This window comes from Ctenopharyngodon idella, chromosome 18, assembly GCF_019924925.1.
Source record: "Ctenopharyngodon idella isolate HZGC_01 chromosome 18, HZGC01, whole genome shotgun sequence".
Lineage (NCBI taxonomy): Eukaryota > Metazoa > Chordata > Actinopteri > Cypriniformes > Xenocyprididae > Ctenopharyngodon > Ctenopharyngodon idella.
This window is the reverse complement of record NC_067237.1, coordinates 28745301-28762348: the sequence shown is the minus strand read 5'-3', so window position 1 is coordinate 28762348 and position 17048 is coordinate 28745301. Positions and strand designations below refer to the sequence as shown.

At 38.1% G+C, this 17048-nt stretch overlaps 1 protein-coding gene across 1 annotated transcript in view; it reads left to right on the top strand.

Moving 5' to 3' along the window:
- The first annotated feature begins 5527 nt into the window (after positions 1-5527).
- The window catches only part of sema3ab (sema domain, immunoglobulin domain (Ig), short basic domain, secreted, (semaphorin) 3Ab), a 42435-nt gene continuing 30914 nt past the window's right edge, over positions 5528-17048 (top strand). Inside the window, exon 1 of the mRNA XM_051871167.1 lies at positions 5528-6076. Within this exon, the coding sequence (XP_051727127.1) occupies positions 5962-6076 (115 nt within the window). The 5' untranslated portion in view covers positions 5528-5961. The remainder of the gene's footprint in view (positions 6077-17048) is intronic.

The window sequence follows — 17048 nt, the reverse complement described above, 5'->3', positions numbered from 1 at the left end:
GATATTATTACATTGTTTGAAGTAATATATACCACCGTTCAAAAGTCTGGGGTCGGTGAGAATTTTTAATGTTTTTGAGAGAAGTCTTTTATGCTCACCAAGGATGCATTTATTTGATGAAAAATGCAGTAATAAAAACTGTAATATTGCAAAATATTATTACAATTTAAAATAACTGTTTTCTATCATTAAATATCATAAATAAACATCATTTTTTTAAAAATAAATACCTTTTTTTTTAACAGTTTTTTTTTAACAGGTTACTTTTGTTCTATATAATGCATCGTTGCTGAATATAATTATTAATCTCTATCAAAGTAAGAATAAAGTTAGAATAAATGGCTTCATGAATTGGTCTTTAGTCCATGATGTGGCCCATTGTTAGCACGACACGTGGATTGGGAGGGTTTACAGAATCAGGCTGGGTTACTTTGCAAAGACAATAAGCAATAACCAAACGATCCTCCAGATGAGGGTTTTTCTTCCAGCCTGAATATGCAAACTCTCAGGAGCTTCAGTTTTCATATCACTGAGTGTGTTTGAAAGAGAATTAGTTCTGGATCTTCCATGCTTCAAAGGACTTTATTTATTTTATGCCTATAGCAATAAGACACAAACTTTCCTATTCGGTCTGTCGTGTCAATCATTTTTCTTGGGCCTATGCAGTGTCTAGTAATATAAAATTAAAATGGTAAACTTTGCATCTAATGCAAAATCAGGTTTGAGAACAATTGAGATTAATTATGACTTTTATTAATTGTTCTGTATACTGCTGACTTTTGCTTCCTTCTTCTTGGTGAGATTTTTCACAACTTGAAATACTTTCTTGCTGTTGTTGTTGCTGATGCAGCCTTTGGTCTCTTTGCACTGATCTTCAATCCATATTTCTTTGGCTTCTTTCATGCTCTTCTTGATGTTCCTGTTGTCCTCTTTGTATTTATTTGAGCCATCGATAACATTTCTTTCTTTCTTGAGCTGACGCCTTGTCACAATGCTGAAGTATCTTATCAGTGACCCAGAGCGATATATTTGCCAGTGTTGCAGTTGCTTTCCACCAATGAAGGCTTGGAAACTCTGTGCGACTTCTGGATCATTAAGTCGTTCAAGGTCAAACTTATTTCAGGGATTTTGCTGCCTCTTGGTTTTCTTGAGACATACTGACACTAAGTCATGGTTGCTTCCAATGTCTGCCCCTGAAAAGGTGTGGGTGCTGGCTTGCTTTATTCTGCTCTTTAAACGTCGTGGGATCATGATGTAATCGATCTGATTGTGTTGCATTCCATTAGGTGCATGCCATGTCCTTTTACATGAGTTCTTGTGGTTTCCCACTGTGTTTGCCAGTATAAGGTTGTCATAGGTGGCAAACTCCAGTAGCCTTTCTCCCCTGCTGTTGGTCTTGGGGTTGCAAGCTGCTCTGCAGGTGCCTTTCCTGTCTGACTGTGCATCAGCGTCCACCTTGGCATTCCAGTCACCTTGAATGATTATAATGTCTTTCTTTGGAGACTTGTCGATGGTATTTTGCACCTGGTTGTAGAACTCTTCTATGTCTTCCTTGCTGTAATAAGAGGTGAGTCCATAGGCTTGGATGATAGTAATGTTGAAAGGTGTTGCACTGAGGCAGATGGTAGATTCCTTCCTGAGATTGGTTGACAGTATTCTTGCAGTCCTTATGTACAAGGAAACCAACATGGTTCATGTGTCTGTCAGATTGTCCACTGGTGGCCTTCATCTGTTGACATTTTCTTTGAGGTCTTTCCATCTAGTTTCACAGAGACCTAAGAGATGCCAGGAGTATTGTTCCATCTCATGAATAAGTTCTTTAAGCTTGCCAATCTCTTGCAACATAAGGACATTTCATGTGGCTATGGTGAAGATGTTTCTACCACGAAGACTTGTTGTTCTTTGGTCACCAGTAGCATACTCATCGCGTCCTGGTGAGGAGCGGATAGCACGGTCCTTTTTTTTCCCTGGGTGACCGATCCGATATGGCATTTGGAGAGCTATTTATCATCGTTTGTGTGTGGCTAAGAGTAAAACCTGGCAGTGCCCATCCTTCTCCAGGCCCTGTGGATGGCCGTGACTCCTTATGAGCCTTACTACGCCCTTCGCTTACCACAAGTGTTGCAACATTGGCTTCATGACCGTTGGGTTCATATTGACCTCTTCCACCCCCCTATGCTGATGCCACTGCGCTTGCTCTTGGAGCCACAGGTGGACGAGCAGCCCTGAAAAGTACTCAGCAAGCCTCCCCACCACAGGTACTCTCAGCCTTGACTTTGCATTTTGATTTTGCATTAAAAACCACGTTTCACTTTTTAATTTCTTTATATTTGACACAGTCAATTCTTATTTGTCCAAATTTGGTGCTGTATTTGTAGGACATGAAAGGCAGAAATATTCAATGAAAGTCCTTTTTTTCTTGAAAAAGAATTACATGCATACTCTGTGTTTGCCTTCCATAGACATTCCCATCTGATATTAAGACTATGTACCTTAGGCCCTTGGTCATCTGATTCCAATGTGAGATTTGCTAGAAAAGACTACGAACACTGTATGATGCAACGCTGGCCTTGTGTGAGTAAGTGGCATTGAATTACGTTGTGTAATAGTTGAACCCTGGAGTCATGCAGGAATATGGTTCAGCAGATGAACAATTAAACTTCACACCTAAATTTACACATCATATTCTACTACTGAACTAAATAGGCTTATGTTGTTGTAAAATATATATATATATAACAACAATAATATATATAACAACAATTTAAGCCTATTTAGTTCAGTAGTAGAATCTGATGTGTAAATTTAGGTGTTGAGTTCAATTGCTTGAGTTTGCGTCTCTCACTGGAAGCAGACATCAATTAGATAGGGAGTCAGTGGGGAGCTCACTGTAGTAGGAGGCAACTTTAATGAAAATTGAACACCACTTGAACTAACTTGGCAGACTGCCGCTCTCGCTCTGCATGCCGGCCTCATTATTTACCCATTAGCAAACTCTCTGTCCAAACCTTTATATAGCAGGCAAACACTTGCTACTTTATCATGACTCCACATCAAATTTGAATAAACAGAGTTTAGTCTCCTCAGCCTATTGTATTAGCTGGCATTTCTCATTATGACAAAATGACATTTAAATTCACACAGTAAGCAAAACATTGTGTTGTCTATTAGCAAAAAGTTAGGACTAAAAGCCCGTTCACACTAAAGGCCCATTCACACCAAGGATGATAACTATAACGATACTGATAAAGATATAGTTCTAAAAAACGTTTTACATAGCCTTGGTAAGTATGAGACTTTCAAAAACAATATAAAATGTATATAAATAAAGTTTTATGGTCCTGAATTTTTGACTATAGCTTATCTATATTATGTAATATACAGAGAAGTAATTATGTCATGTCATGTGAGATATTCCCAGTGCCTTTTTTTGTTTTTGCTCTCATATGGCATCAGTTGCTGAAAGCTTTGGACAGTCCTGACAATCGCAAGCTCGTTTGTCAAAACCTATTAAATCCCAATTACTGAAGTATTCATGCCCTGTGTGGTTTGTGCCAAACAGAAATATGAAGAGAAGTCTGGTGGCCTGTAGTTCAACATTATCGTGTTACAATAGGCAGCATCATGGCTATGGGATATTAAAAAGAGATCAGGCTGAAAGGACTGCTCCATTGTCTTCTAGAAGAGGTATGTTTTGTGGGGGAGGAATCACAGATAATGAGGTCAATGGTTTTGGGGTGGAGTGGGCGGAGTCACAGCAACTGGTGCCAATCAAACATGCACATCATTGACTCACCCTCATGTCATCCTTTCCCTGTTATTTTCTTTCTTTTTTGAGATTTGAAAAGAGAAGGAATGTCCCAGGCACTTGTTTCAAGCAAAGCTCAAGTAAAAGTGTGAATTTTATTTATATGTGTGTTTTTTTTTATTTTTATATATTCAAAAATTTGGGGTTGGGAAGATTTTATGTATTTGTAGTTTTTTTTTTTTTTTCTCTCTCTCTCTTTCTCTGTCTCTATTCTTAAACATTTATGATTATTTTCAGTTTTGAAAACAGTAGTGCTGCTTAACATTTTTGTGGAAACCGTGATACTTTTTTCCAGGATTCTTTGATGAATAGGAAAAAAAAAAAAAGCATTTATTTTTGCAACATTATAAATGTCACTTTAGATCAATTTGAAACATCCTTAATGAATAAAAGTATTTGTTTTCCAAACATTTATATTTGTATTGTGTGGCATGATTAAAGGCATTTTTTTTAATAAAAAAGTGCAAATGAGATTAGTCAACCCCATCAGTGGAGAACATTATCAGTGAATAATGTCTTAAAATTCAGTTTGTTCTTCACACAAAGTACATTCTTAAAAATATAGCACACAAGTTCAACTTGTATGATACTTTTATGCAGTTCTTTTGGAGTTAGTATAAATGACCAATATGAAAGTGAGTAAATGATGAACTATCCCTTTAACTCCACAAGTTCCCTGACCAGCCTCTCTTTAAACATGGAATATCATCCTTTCTGCCACACGCCTATACCTCACAAGGGGAGACGTGCTAAAAATAAACGTCTGGTGTGAGGGTGGAGTTTGGCGAGTGTTTTTTGACTCCTGGGCGGCAGAGAACATTGCAAGACATTGACAGGAAGGGACAACTTCCTAATGTCTCAAGTAGGACATAAAGTTTGTTCTTGCATTAGATATGGAACAAAACAGTGCAAGACCGTGACAGTGAGGTTAGGAAATATCTACCACACCACACATGCCCTCCAATGTCAGAATTTTCTTGTTGAGTGAGTACAACTTTGACTGTGTGTGTGTGTGTGTGTGTGTGTGTGTGTGTGTGTGTGTGTGTGGTTTGAGGACACAAATTTGTGTAATGACATGTGTATTACATTGTTATTACAATGTAAAGTGGTTTATAAGGACATTTCCTGATTCCTCGTAATTAAAATGGCTTAAAAAAACATACTAAACAATGTTTTATTAAAATATAAAAATCAAAATGTTTTCTGCCATGGAATAAAAAGTAAAAAAAGTAATTGTGACTTTTGAGAGTTTATATCTCGCCATTCTAACTTTGAATTGTGAGTCATAAACTCGCAATTCTGAAATTAAATCTTACCATTTTTACTTTGTTTCTTGGAATTCTGAGTTTACATCTCACAATTTTGTTTTATTGTTTCTGCCATAGAATAAAAAAGATTTTTTTTTTTTTTGCAATTGTGAGTTTAAATCTCAGTGATGATAGGACATTTCTACCATGCCACACATGCCCTTTAATGTCAGAATGATTCTTGCAGAGTGAGTGCAAATGTGTGTTTGTGTATGGACTTTTTTTCTCAAAATTGTGAGTTTATTCCTTCTTTTTACCCACCCCTGGGGGAAATAAGCTTCTATAGTGTGTGGGATGTGGAAGTAGGAAAGAAAAAAAAAAGTGTACCTAGAGGATCCTCTGCTAGAAGCACAGCCCTCCCCTTCTCTCTCTTCTCTCTCTCTCTCTCTCTCTCTCTCTCACAGTCTTTCTCAGCTGGCTCTGCTCTCTCAGTCTTGCGCTGTGACTGTGTGCGCTGAGCTTTACAGAGAGACACAGAAGAGAGAGAGAGAGCAACAGAAGAGTGCCTAGGGCTTCACCAAGCTTTAGTTGAGTTTAATTTTCAGCCAAGTTACTATTTAAAAGTCAGAGAGGAATAGCGCACAACATCTAGGAGATAAACCACAGGAACAGAACAAGCACACTTTGAAAGTGAAACAGTGAGTGGAGTGGACACTCATGGTCATCACCTAACGCTGTGGCTGCTTCACCAGGAGAGATGTGATCGTTGTGTGGTTCACATGCGCTGACTTATTCAACACACAGACACACCTGCTCCATCCTCAGGTGGCGCTCCAAAGGACTGGATTGCTGAAACAACACAGTGTTTACCAGAGGCCACTGGACTGCACACAGCCAGGGAAGAACATGGACTACCTGTGGGGGATTGTACTGCTGCTGTGGGCGCTCGGGGTGCTGGAGAGAGGAACCGACGCACAGAGGAGCAAGAACAACATACCCAGACTCAAACTCTCATATAAAGGTCAGTCACCTCCTGCTGTTGGGATTCTGGGAAGGAGAGAAATCAAAAATCAGTCAGAATGATTAAGTAGAGCAGATCTTATAGGCTTGTTAAAGTTTGATAGGTTCAGTCTGTGTTGTAGATGCTTTCTTGTCTAGAGTTGGCATACGGTTCTGGATGCTTCTGGGGGATATTTCATTGATATGTTTCACATGGTTCAATTATGCATGGTGAGTAATTTAGAAAGATGAAAACGAGCTGGATTTCAAACTGACAGTATAGGGGTACATATGGATTTTTACGGTTAAGTTTTGCATTCATATTTAATAGCTAAAATATTAGTTGTGGTATTGAAAGTCATATGGTGTTTTGTGTTTGGCTGGTGCTAAGGGATGAAATTACAGATTGAATTAGCGCAACCAGATGATTCATTATGATTCTCTTTTTTAATGATTAAAGTGGTAAAAAACAAGTAGTATTTAAGAAACGATGGCTTTTTCTTTTCTTTCTTTTTTTAATTTTTTTATCATTTAACCGTAAGTGCATCTGCACAATAGTTATTTAAGGTACTATTTCTACCTGATCTGACCCTTAAATATTATTTTTGTTGGTATAACCTAAATCAGTAATATTTAAAAATATATTTGACTTGATCAAATCCAGTTATCTTAGCTGTTCCTACACAAATTACATTTTCTAGGTTACCGGAAAAACCTTTTTTAATTTCTAGCAGTATGTTAGAAGGAAGGGTTCAGCTATATGTATGAAAGCATTTAGGATTAATTCTGCAAGACACATATTATGTATCGCACGATATTCTGCTATTAATTTGAGTTTCATGCACAGATTAAATCAGGGCTTGCGTAGTTGAGTGTGTGTGTGTGTGTGTGTGTGTGTGTGTGTGTGTGTGTGTGTGTGTGTGTTTGCAGAGCCTGTGGGCTGAATGCGTTTGTCTGGATGCACAGGTGGGAATGTTTAAACTGCTGGCATTCATTGTTTCTCTGAAACACCTTCAGTTCATATGCCAAAAATACAGCTCAAACTCTTTTTTTTATTTATATCCTGCACATTTTGAATATAACTTATTAATATTAGTCAATCGTAAATGATCTATCACAGTGGTTTTGCTTCAGTTCCCAACACAATACCATAATTGTAATTCATAATTTATTTCATGAATTATTTGAACCTTGCTTAGTTTTGTTCACAGTTCATTTGTTCATTCAGACTATCTATGCTGGCATCTAATGTGATTAGCTTCCAATTTGTACCATAATATCGTAGAAATTAATTGGATATGCAGTTTTTAATGTCAACAACAGATATAGGAAATGTATCTCCTCTTTTAGAAGCCTATTTATTTTGCTGCGAGAACTATTCATGATGTTGCATTTTATTATTTCAATAAAGTTTAGTTTGACAGTGTGACCCTATCAGAACAGACTTGCCCATTTTTGGGTCGTGACCCACTGCTTGAGAACCACTGATCATTCATATTCTTCTCTACGTGTAAATGTACTGTACTTTCCTTCACTTTTTGTTGCTCAGTTAGAGTAAATTGTTTATAAGATTCTCAGTGTTTTGAGGGAGTGTGTTATTACAATTGCAGACGTAATACGCAAGGTGGCTGTTTTTAACGGTGTGGTTTTGTTAAAACATTACAACTCTTCCCGTCCGATTGGTGTTCATGATGAAGTGAGCTGTCATGAGTGAATTCACAGTAAGAGTGTTTAAATGAAAGAGCTCGTTCCACCCTCCCTCTGTAATTAGAAAGAGACACAGAGAGAGAGGTTTAACAGTCAGGGCAGATGGCTGTATGAAAGTGAGCCATTTCTCTCTCTGCCAGCTTTCTAATTGCACTGACAGCTCCTCATTAGCTGGCTGGTGGAAGCTGAGCTCTATATGAACCGCGGTGTGTGACTGTCAGGCGACAGATCGAGCACGCACACATGCACAAACACACGGGGGGCTTCTTAAGTACCCAGAGCTCTCATCTGCCCGAACACAGATGCACACACACGTCTGGAGCTATTCGCCGTATCAAACACTGACACCTACAGGCATGCACACAGTTTGTGTGGAAAACAATGAAGAAAGAGACAAAGAGAGATGGAGAGAGAGGAAATGTGTATGTGTTTGTGCTTTTGCACTCAGAGTGCGTGTGTGTTTGCGATGTATGCAGGCTGATCTGAGCAAACACGACTTGGTGAAATGCCAAGATTGATTCTGATATCCACCGGCACCGGAGCAAACTCATACACCTGTGAACATTTGTCAGCACAGTCTGGCTGATTCATCTTTTGCTGATTTCTCATCAATTAAAATGCATGTGGGTTTGTGGAAGTAATTACTTATGGAGAGTATGTATTTGTTTGTTATACTGTGTCTTTACTTATTTTAGAGACTGTACATTCTGCAGGTTAGTAAAGTTGCTAAAACAAAAACAAGAATGTATTGTTTTTATATTTATTTAAAGATGAGTTGTGTAATTTCACAATTGGCTCTATTGTCACCAAGTGGAATTGCAAAAATATTTATTTATTTGTTTGTTTATACAGCTTTTTTTGAAAAATCTTCACCTTCCATTGGTCGGACAAACAGACCAAAAGTAACAAACCAAAAGTACACTGTAAAAAGCAACCCAGTCTCATTAGAAAAACGTACCTGTGGGAAAGTTTTCGCGAGTCGCAAAATACGTATCAATACGTACATATCACTGCACATTCAGTGTGAAATGTCCACTGAGTGGTGCTAAAAGTGTTCATTTTTTTGCCGGAACAGATAAACGTGAATATGGTACGTTTTTATGACGTTGGTTTTTATACGAACCACCACAGTTCTGATTTGACATTTGCACTCCATTGTGTTTTAAAATAACGTACCACCAACACTACACCTAAACCTACCCAATAGTGTTAACAAATGTGACATAAAAAGCATCCGTAATCGAGCTTGCTTAGATCTCTCTTTGAGCTCTTTTACCGTGATCCACCTTTCACGGGATTCATACCCAGGGCTTCCTCGTCTTAAGAACAACTCCGTATCAGCTGAGCTACCGAGCAAGCTTGTTATGTCAGAAAAGCGAAACATATGGAGCTGGTTAAGCGATGCAAAGTCCAAAATATAAATTGTGCACTCTGGTAAAAAAGCGTTTTGAAGTCATAACATAATATTGTGCAAGGAGACGTAAAAACGAGTCTTTATTAATCCATAATCTGACTCCGTAATCGTACCTGTGTATGAAAACGATTAAAAGCGCTTGCTGTTTTACTGCCTCTAGCGTTCATTTCTGTTGGAAACTGCAGTGATATGTACGCATTGGTACATATTTTGGCGACTTGCGAAAATGTTCCAACAGGTACGTCTTTCCTACGAGACCAGGTTGGTAAAAAGTGATTGTTATGTTGTTACCTTAAGGAGCAATTTCTACTTGAGCTGATCTCCAAAAATAAAGTTTTTTATTATTTTGTTTTGTTTTGTTTTGTGACTCTGGACCACAAAACCAGTCATAAGTCACAAGGTTATATTTGTAGCCAGTAATACATTGTATGGGTCAAAAGTATCGATTTTTTTTTATGGCAAAAATCATTAGGATATTAAGTAAAGATCATGTTCCATGAAGATATTTTGTAAATTTAATACCATAAATATATCAAAAATGTATTTTTGTGAGTGGATATGCATTGTTAAGGACTTCATTTGGACAACTTTAAAGGTGATTTTCTCAATATTTAGATTTTTTTGCATCCCTCAGATTCCACATTTTCCAAATATTGTCCTATCCTAACAAACCATACATCAATGAAAAGCTTATTTATTCATCTTTCAGATGATGTATAAATATCAATTTCAAAAAAATTACCCTTATGACTGGTTTTGTGGTTCAGGGTCACATTATTTTATTTTATTTTATTTTTGCTTTATTTGTATAAAGACATACTGGTTTTCATACTATGATAATGATATTTACCATCTCTAACCTTTACAGAAACTTGTTGAGCATGATAACATTATTTAATGAATTAAATGCATTTCAAATATTGATATTTTTTGATGCGTTTTAATATATTTGTGAGAATATTTTCAAAATGTAACCACCAAATGTGTACACAAACGTGTGTGTGTGTGCAGGCGCGTTTTTGTGATTTATGAGAACACAAATTTGTATGACATGGGTATTACACTGGTATTATGACGTAAACATGAAATATGAGGACATTTCATGAGTCCTCATATTTAAAATAAATTTAAAAACATACTAAACAATGTTTTGGGTTTGGGTAGGTTTAGTAGTAGGGGTAGTGTAGGGGTATAGAATGTACAGTTTGTGTGTGGAGATTAAGCCACTGACTGAGCTCTGGTCTTCCTCACAAGGGTGGTATCAGTGTCCCCTCTGAGCCGAAAGTTCCCAGAGCAGGTTAACAATAACACCTTTACATAAAAGTGAAGTGGTGTGGAAAGACATAAAGAACACGAGAATATATGTGGCTGCATGTTGTCTCAAATAAGTGGTGCAGCTAGTACAAAAACAAGAGATGTGTGTGTGTGTGTGTGTGTGTGTGTGTGTGTGTGTGTGTGTGTGTGTGTGTGTGTGTGCAAATTTGTGTGATGGAATAATGTTTTTGGTGTAAAGCTATCCCATTCCAAAGTGATTTTTTTAAGACAGCTATAATCTCATGAAGGAATGAGAGAAGTTTTATTTCACTTTAATTAAGCTTTTAATTCACAAACACGCCAAGAATCTGGTGTTGGGTTGCGTTTGCAGCATGTGAACTCTGTATCCTCTTCAGAAATAAAGCCACAGCATTAGAGCGCACACACCTAAAACAATACTCCGCCAAATTCCTGTGAAATGGAAAACATTTATGCCATAATACAGTTTTTCCCCTTGGAAAGCAAAAAGACATGATGCAAATTGGATTAGATTTGATTTTAGGTATTTGATTGCCTTGAAATGATCTTTGGACCCTGTGGAAAGGGTTCAAATGATCACGTACGCAAATAATCAGAACTCCAGATTTGATTAGAAGGACATGCATGCTGTGATGAATGGAAAAAGGTGAGTGTGGATAGCACTCATGTTTCATTTGCCCACACGCAAACACACACACACACGCACACACACACACACACACACACACACACATGTGCCCTGCAGAGCAGAGAGTGCAGGCAGTATGTAGGGTAGGGAAGTTTATTTTTATCAGCCTCAGATGGGACCGTTCCTCTGCCTCCACCTGCCCTCCCCTCATTGCTCGTGCTCTCAGATGTTTTTCCACAACAATAGATGGAGGGAAAGAGACAGAAAGATGGTCTCAGTGGTTTGACAGAGGATGAGACTAGCTCTTCTCCTGTTTGTGTGCTGTTTAAACCGGTGAGGTTCAGATTAGCAGCAGGTCTAAAGCCACTTCCTCCTGTGTGACTGCGTGCCGGTGCTGTAGATTACCCACAATGCCAGGCAGGGGCACCGTATGTTCTGGAATCTCAAACACAAAACATGGCCTGTTTTTGTCCTGACTCAGCTAAGTTATGATGAACTACCATTGAAAAGTTTGGGGTTGGTAAGATTTTTAAAATGTTTTTTTTTTTTTTTTTTTTTTTCCTACAAGAAAACAAACCAAGCCTGCATTTATTTGATAAAAATACAGTAAATTAACAGTATTAAAAACAGTAACATTATGACATATTATTACAATTTTAAATAGCTGTTTGAATATATTTTAAATTGTAATTTATTCCTGTGATGGCAAAACTGAATTTTCAACATCATTACTCCAGCCTTCAGTGTCACATGATCCTTCAGAAGTCATTCTATTATTGGTGCTCAAGAAACATTTCTTATTATTATCAATGTCAAAAACAGTTGTGCTGGTTAGTATCTTTGTGGTATTTTTTCAGGATTATTTGAGGAATAGAAAGTTCAAAAGTACATTTAAAAAAAATAAAAAATAAATCTTATGTAACCTTGCAGTCAGAGTCCTTACTGCAGACATATTATTAGACTTTACCCAATGAAAAAAAAAAAAAATACAATTATTATTCTGGAACTGAAATGTATTTCCGTAGTGGTTTCACTGATTTGATTCCTAAAGTTTTACATTTGACCCCCACAATCTTGAATATTTGGTTACATCCTTGTAGACTGAAACTGTTTGGATTTCCTTGTCTTTGTCTCTGACAGCTCAAACCCTTGATTCTGAGAACCTGTTCCTCAGGGTGTTCTCAGGTAATCTTTAATAGATAAATAACTCTGGGCTAAATGATGATTACAGCTCATGCGGTATTGATTCACACAGCAACTGTCACTATAGCTGAATCTGAGAAAAACCTGCCAAAAATAAAAACTCATTGAAAAACGTGCCTCTACCTACCAACTTTTATTCACACTGCAAAACATCCAGTGTTAAATTAACACTTCCAGTGTCACCCGGTGTTTATATAATCCGGTGTGGATTATATAAACACTGGCAATGTTAATTTAACACTAACAGTGTTCATTTAACAGTGGAGGTTTTACTATGCACACATTATGATTGCAGGGGCAGATTGTTGATTAATAAAGATTTAGTTTCGTGCTATATTATGACCACAAACATTTTACCATAGTGCATGATTTGTAAACTAATACATTTTGACATTTGCATTGTCATGTTCATGTTCTGTTACTGTTGGTTCTTTTCCCATTTGCCCGCATGTTTGAGTTCTCATTAGTCTCCTTGGTTACTGATTGATTGGTTATTCTGTTCAGCTGTGTTCTCTTTGTTTTCCTCTTGTATTTATACCTTGAGTTTCAGTCTGTTTCTTTGTCCATTCTCATTTATACAAGTGGCTGTATATGCAGATTCTCCAGTTTTCCTTTAGCCGCGTTTCCACCTCAGGAACTTTCCCCAGGAACTAGGAACTTTGGGGTGGTACTCGGTGTGTTTCAACCGCAGGAACCAGGGTCTAAATGAAGTTCTGGGTAAAAAATTCCCCCTTTAGAAAGTACCTGCTTGCTAGCTAGTACTTTTTCAAAGTTCCAGAACTTTCGGGGGTGGGACTTGGGCGCTGAACATGCTGATTGGTTGAGTTCACGTAGCATTTTGATTGGTTGAATCCACAAAGCATTTTTTATTTCAACTATCGTTTTAAAAAGTCTGTTGCGGTGCGTGCAGTAAGAGTTGTTTGCTATTCAAATCAACAATGGAGTTTAAAAAATACGACTGATGGACTGATGATGAGGTTCAGGCTTTATTAAGCTTATATGCAGAGGACGAAATCCAGCGGGAACTGGAAAGTCGCGCGCAGTACTACATCACCGGACTATCTTCATGGTACTTTAGACCCATATGGAAATGCAGCTAGCAATAGGGTCTGGGGGAAAAAAAATTTCCTGGGACAAATTGTTCTGGGTAATTTCAGTGGAAATACCGAAATTAAAATACTGTTGTCATTGCATTCATGTCATTGTGCGATTTATATACACAACCATCCTGTAACATGCATCACATAATCAGCTCCATTTAAACTAATGAGCCAAAACATTATGACCAGTCACAGGTGAAGTGAATATCATTGATCATCATCTAACAAGGCCACATATTAAGGTCTGGGTAGATTAGATGGTAAGCAAACAATCAGTTCTTGTAATCAATATGTTGGATGCTGGAGAAATGGACATGAATAAAGAACTGAGAAGGGCCAAATTGCTATGGCACAGCAACTGGGTCAGAGTATCTCTAAACTACAAGGATTGTAGCTTACTCCCGGTCAGCACTGGTGAGAATTTACCAAGAGTGGTCCGAGGAGGGACAAACTACAACCGGCGACAGGGTGTTGGGTGCCCAAGGCTCATCGATGCACAAGGGCAACGAAGGATATTCTGTCTGGTCCGAGCCGACAGAAGGTCTACTGTGGCACAAGTCACACAAAATTTTGATGATGTTATGGGAAGAATGTGTCGCAACATACAGTGCATCGCACTGATGGTGACCCCATGCCGCCATCGAAAACACCCACAGTGGGCACGCGAGCATTGGAACTGACCTTGGGAGCAGTGTAAGAAGGTCACCTGGTCTGATGAGTCCCATTTTCATTTACATAACGTGGATGGCCATGTATGTGTGCGCCGTTTACCAGAGGAAGTGATGCTGCCAGGATGGGCAATGTTCTGCTGGGAAACCTTGAGTCTGGCCATTCATGTTGGATGTAAATTTGACATGTGCCACCTACCTAAACATTTTTGCAGACCAGGTACACCCCTTCATGACAATGGTGTTCCCTGGTGGAAGGAGAGGGTCCTCACTGCAGAACACGAGATCCAGGGGGCGAGGTTGGATCCATATCCAACTCCTCCCACCTTACATATCCCTAAATGTACCCATCTCCACATCCTGGATCTTGTGTTCTGCAGTGAGGAGCTACTGGGTGGAAGTGGCCTCTTTCAGTTGGATAATATACCTTGCCACACTGCACACATTGTTCAGGAATGGTTTGAGGAACATGATGAGTTCAAGGTGTTCACAAATTCCCCAGATTCCTAAGGTGTTGAACTTCCAAATTCCTCAGATCTCAATCCATTTGAGCATCTGTGGGATGTGCTGGACCAACAAGTTCGATCCACAGCGATTCCACTTCGCGACCTAAAGGACTTGAAGGATTTGCTGCTAACGCCTTTGTGCCAGATATCACAGGACACCTCAGGGGTCTTGTAGAATCCATGCCTCGGTCGGCGCTGTTTTTGGCAGCACACGGAGGATCAACAGCATATTAGGCAGATAGTATAATGTTTTGGCTCATCGGTGCATACATGGCTTTTCTGAGGTAGTCCTCTTGCTCACATGAAGCACTCTGGTACAAAGTCATGTAGAAATGAGAGTTTTGCAGAGTTTTGCTCCGACCCAACTCACCTTCCTTCACGTAGCTTTAGTAATCCTGAAGACATTCAGTGTGTTTGTTTAGGGTTGTAGCTAAACTGTGCAGGACAGCTGCACTCCAGAACCAGTGTTACTGGTACACCATTGTCGCTTGCGAAAATAAAATGGTGGCGCTGTGGGTGGAAACATACAGATTAAGGTAATATTATAATAAGATCCCCTTCCTATATCACAAGTGGAGCGAAATCTGAACGGCTCGTTTTTTCACATGCTTGCAGGGAAAGGCTTACCAAAACAAAGTTACTGGGTTGTCTTTTTTCACGTTTTCTGGTTTGGTAGATGCACCGGGGGCCGATTATGGCACTTAAACATGGAAAAAAAGAGTTTTTTATGATATGCCCCCTTTAATTTTGCAAAAATGTCACCATAGGCACATCAAATCTTTATGTCAGAGCTCTCTCTTTCTCTCTCTCTCTCTCTCTCTCTCTCTCTCTCTCTCTCTCTCTCTCTCTTTCTCTCTCTCTCTCTGTATTTGTGTGTAATGGACATTACTGATTAAAAAGAACTTTTGAACTTTTTTACTAGGCAGTTAGATAATAAATCTCATGTTCACATTTTGCGCAAGATCAGGTTTTATTACTTGAGGTTGGAAACTTCATGTTCTCAGATGGCATTTGATTACCAAGCCCAAGTAAATGCATTTCTCACACCTTGACGTGAGCGTGATCACACACTCACAAAGACATGCACAATGAGCAGAATGATGTACTAATTACATGATGTTCAACTTTTGGAATCTGATTTATGTTTGTTAATGCCCTGGCAACTGTCTGGATCATAACAGAGGTGCCAATAAATAAACATTACATCATGCTTTGTTTTCCCCTGTTTGCCTGATTAAAAACTTGTGTGAAGATGATTGATTTATTGTTTCGATAATGACAGGGATCATGCTGTTTCAAAACGATCACACAAACACATTTGTACACACACAGACTCTTTGTTCAAATGTAATGCTTTTCAAAAGGTTCACGTTAACAATAATCAAGTGCACAGTTAATTTCCTCTTCAAAAGTGAGTGTTTGTGATTGTTGATGTAGTTTTTAGAGAATAATTGTGTGTTTTTGCTGAATGTGCATGTGTGTCTGTTTTAATTAGACCTCTTCCCTGCATAAGTGCATTACGCAAGCAGACATTTGACAATCCGATGAGACTGCCAGTGTCAGTTGAAGTTACACACTCATGTGAAACAACCAAATGCACAGAGTCACTCGTTTACACCTGCGGAAGGAGAAGTGATCATAAAACATAATAAAAGAAGGTTGAAAAAGAGGAAGGAGAGAGTATGACTGCAACAGTGACATAATTCAACAGATGTTTCAATGACATACAGCTCAAAGGAAACACTCACTGAACTCTGTGCTCTTTATTTCCTCACAGTAAGAGAAATAACCTCGTCAAAATACCTTATACACCCCAAAAAGGGTCCTATACATTGTCAACTTGATTGCAAAATACATTGCTTTGAACTGTAGAGGCTTGTGTTCAATTATATGGAAATAAAATAATAAATATATATAATATATTGACTTATAATAAGCCAATATATTGTAATGTTACAAAATATTGATTGAATTTATTTTTATTTTTTTTAAAAAGAGCAAAAACATGCATTTCACTTGGTTTACAGTTTTGCCAATTTGCTAATGCTTTCAGCTATGAATTATAGTGCTCTGTTTAACACATGTTACGACGTTTAAAGGAATAGTTCACCCAAAAATGAAAATTCTGTCATCAATTGCTCACCCTCATGTCATTCCAAATCTGTAAGACTTCATCAAGTGAAGATATTTTTAATGGAATCTGAGAGATTTCTGTCCTTCCATTGAAAGTTTATTCACCCAAAACATCTTTATTTGTATTCTGAAGATGAACGAAAGTCTTGTGGTTTTGGAACGACATGAGGGTGAGTAATTGATGAAAGAGTTTTCATTTTTTGGATGAATTAACCCTGAGCACAGAGACAGTGAAAAAAGTGTCAGATTTTATGTGAGTTTTTGGTTAATGGAAGGATTATAGCTTTATGAACAATTTGTATTTTAAGAGATGCTGTTTTTTCTTAGAAAAAGCCTGTGTAT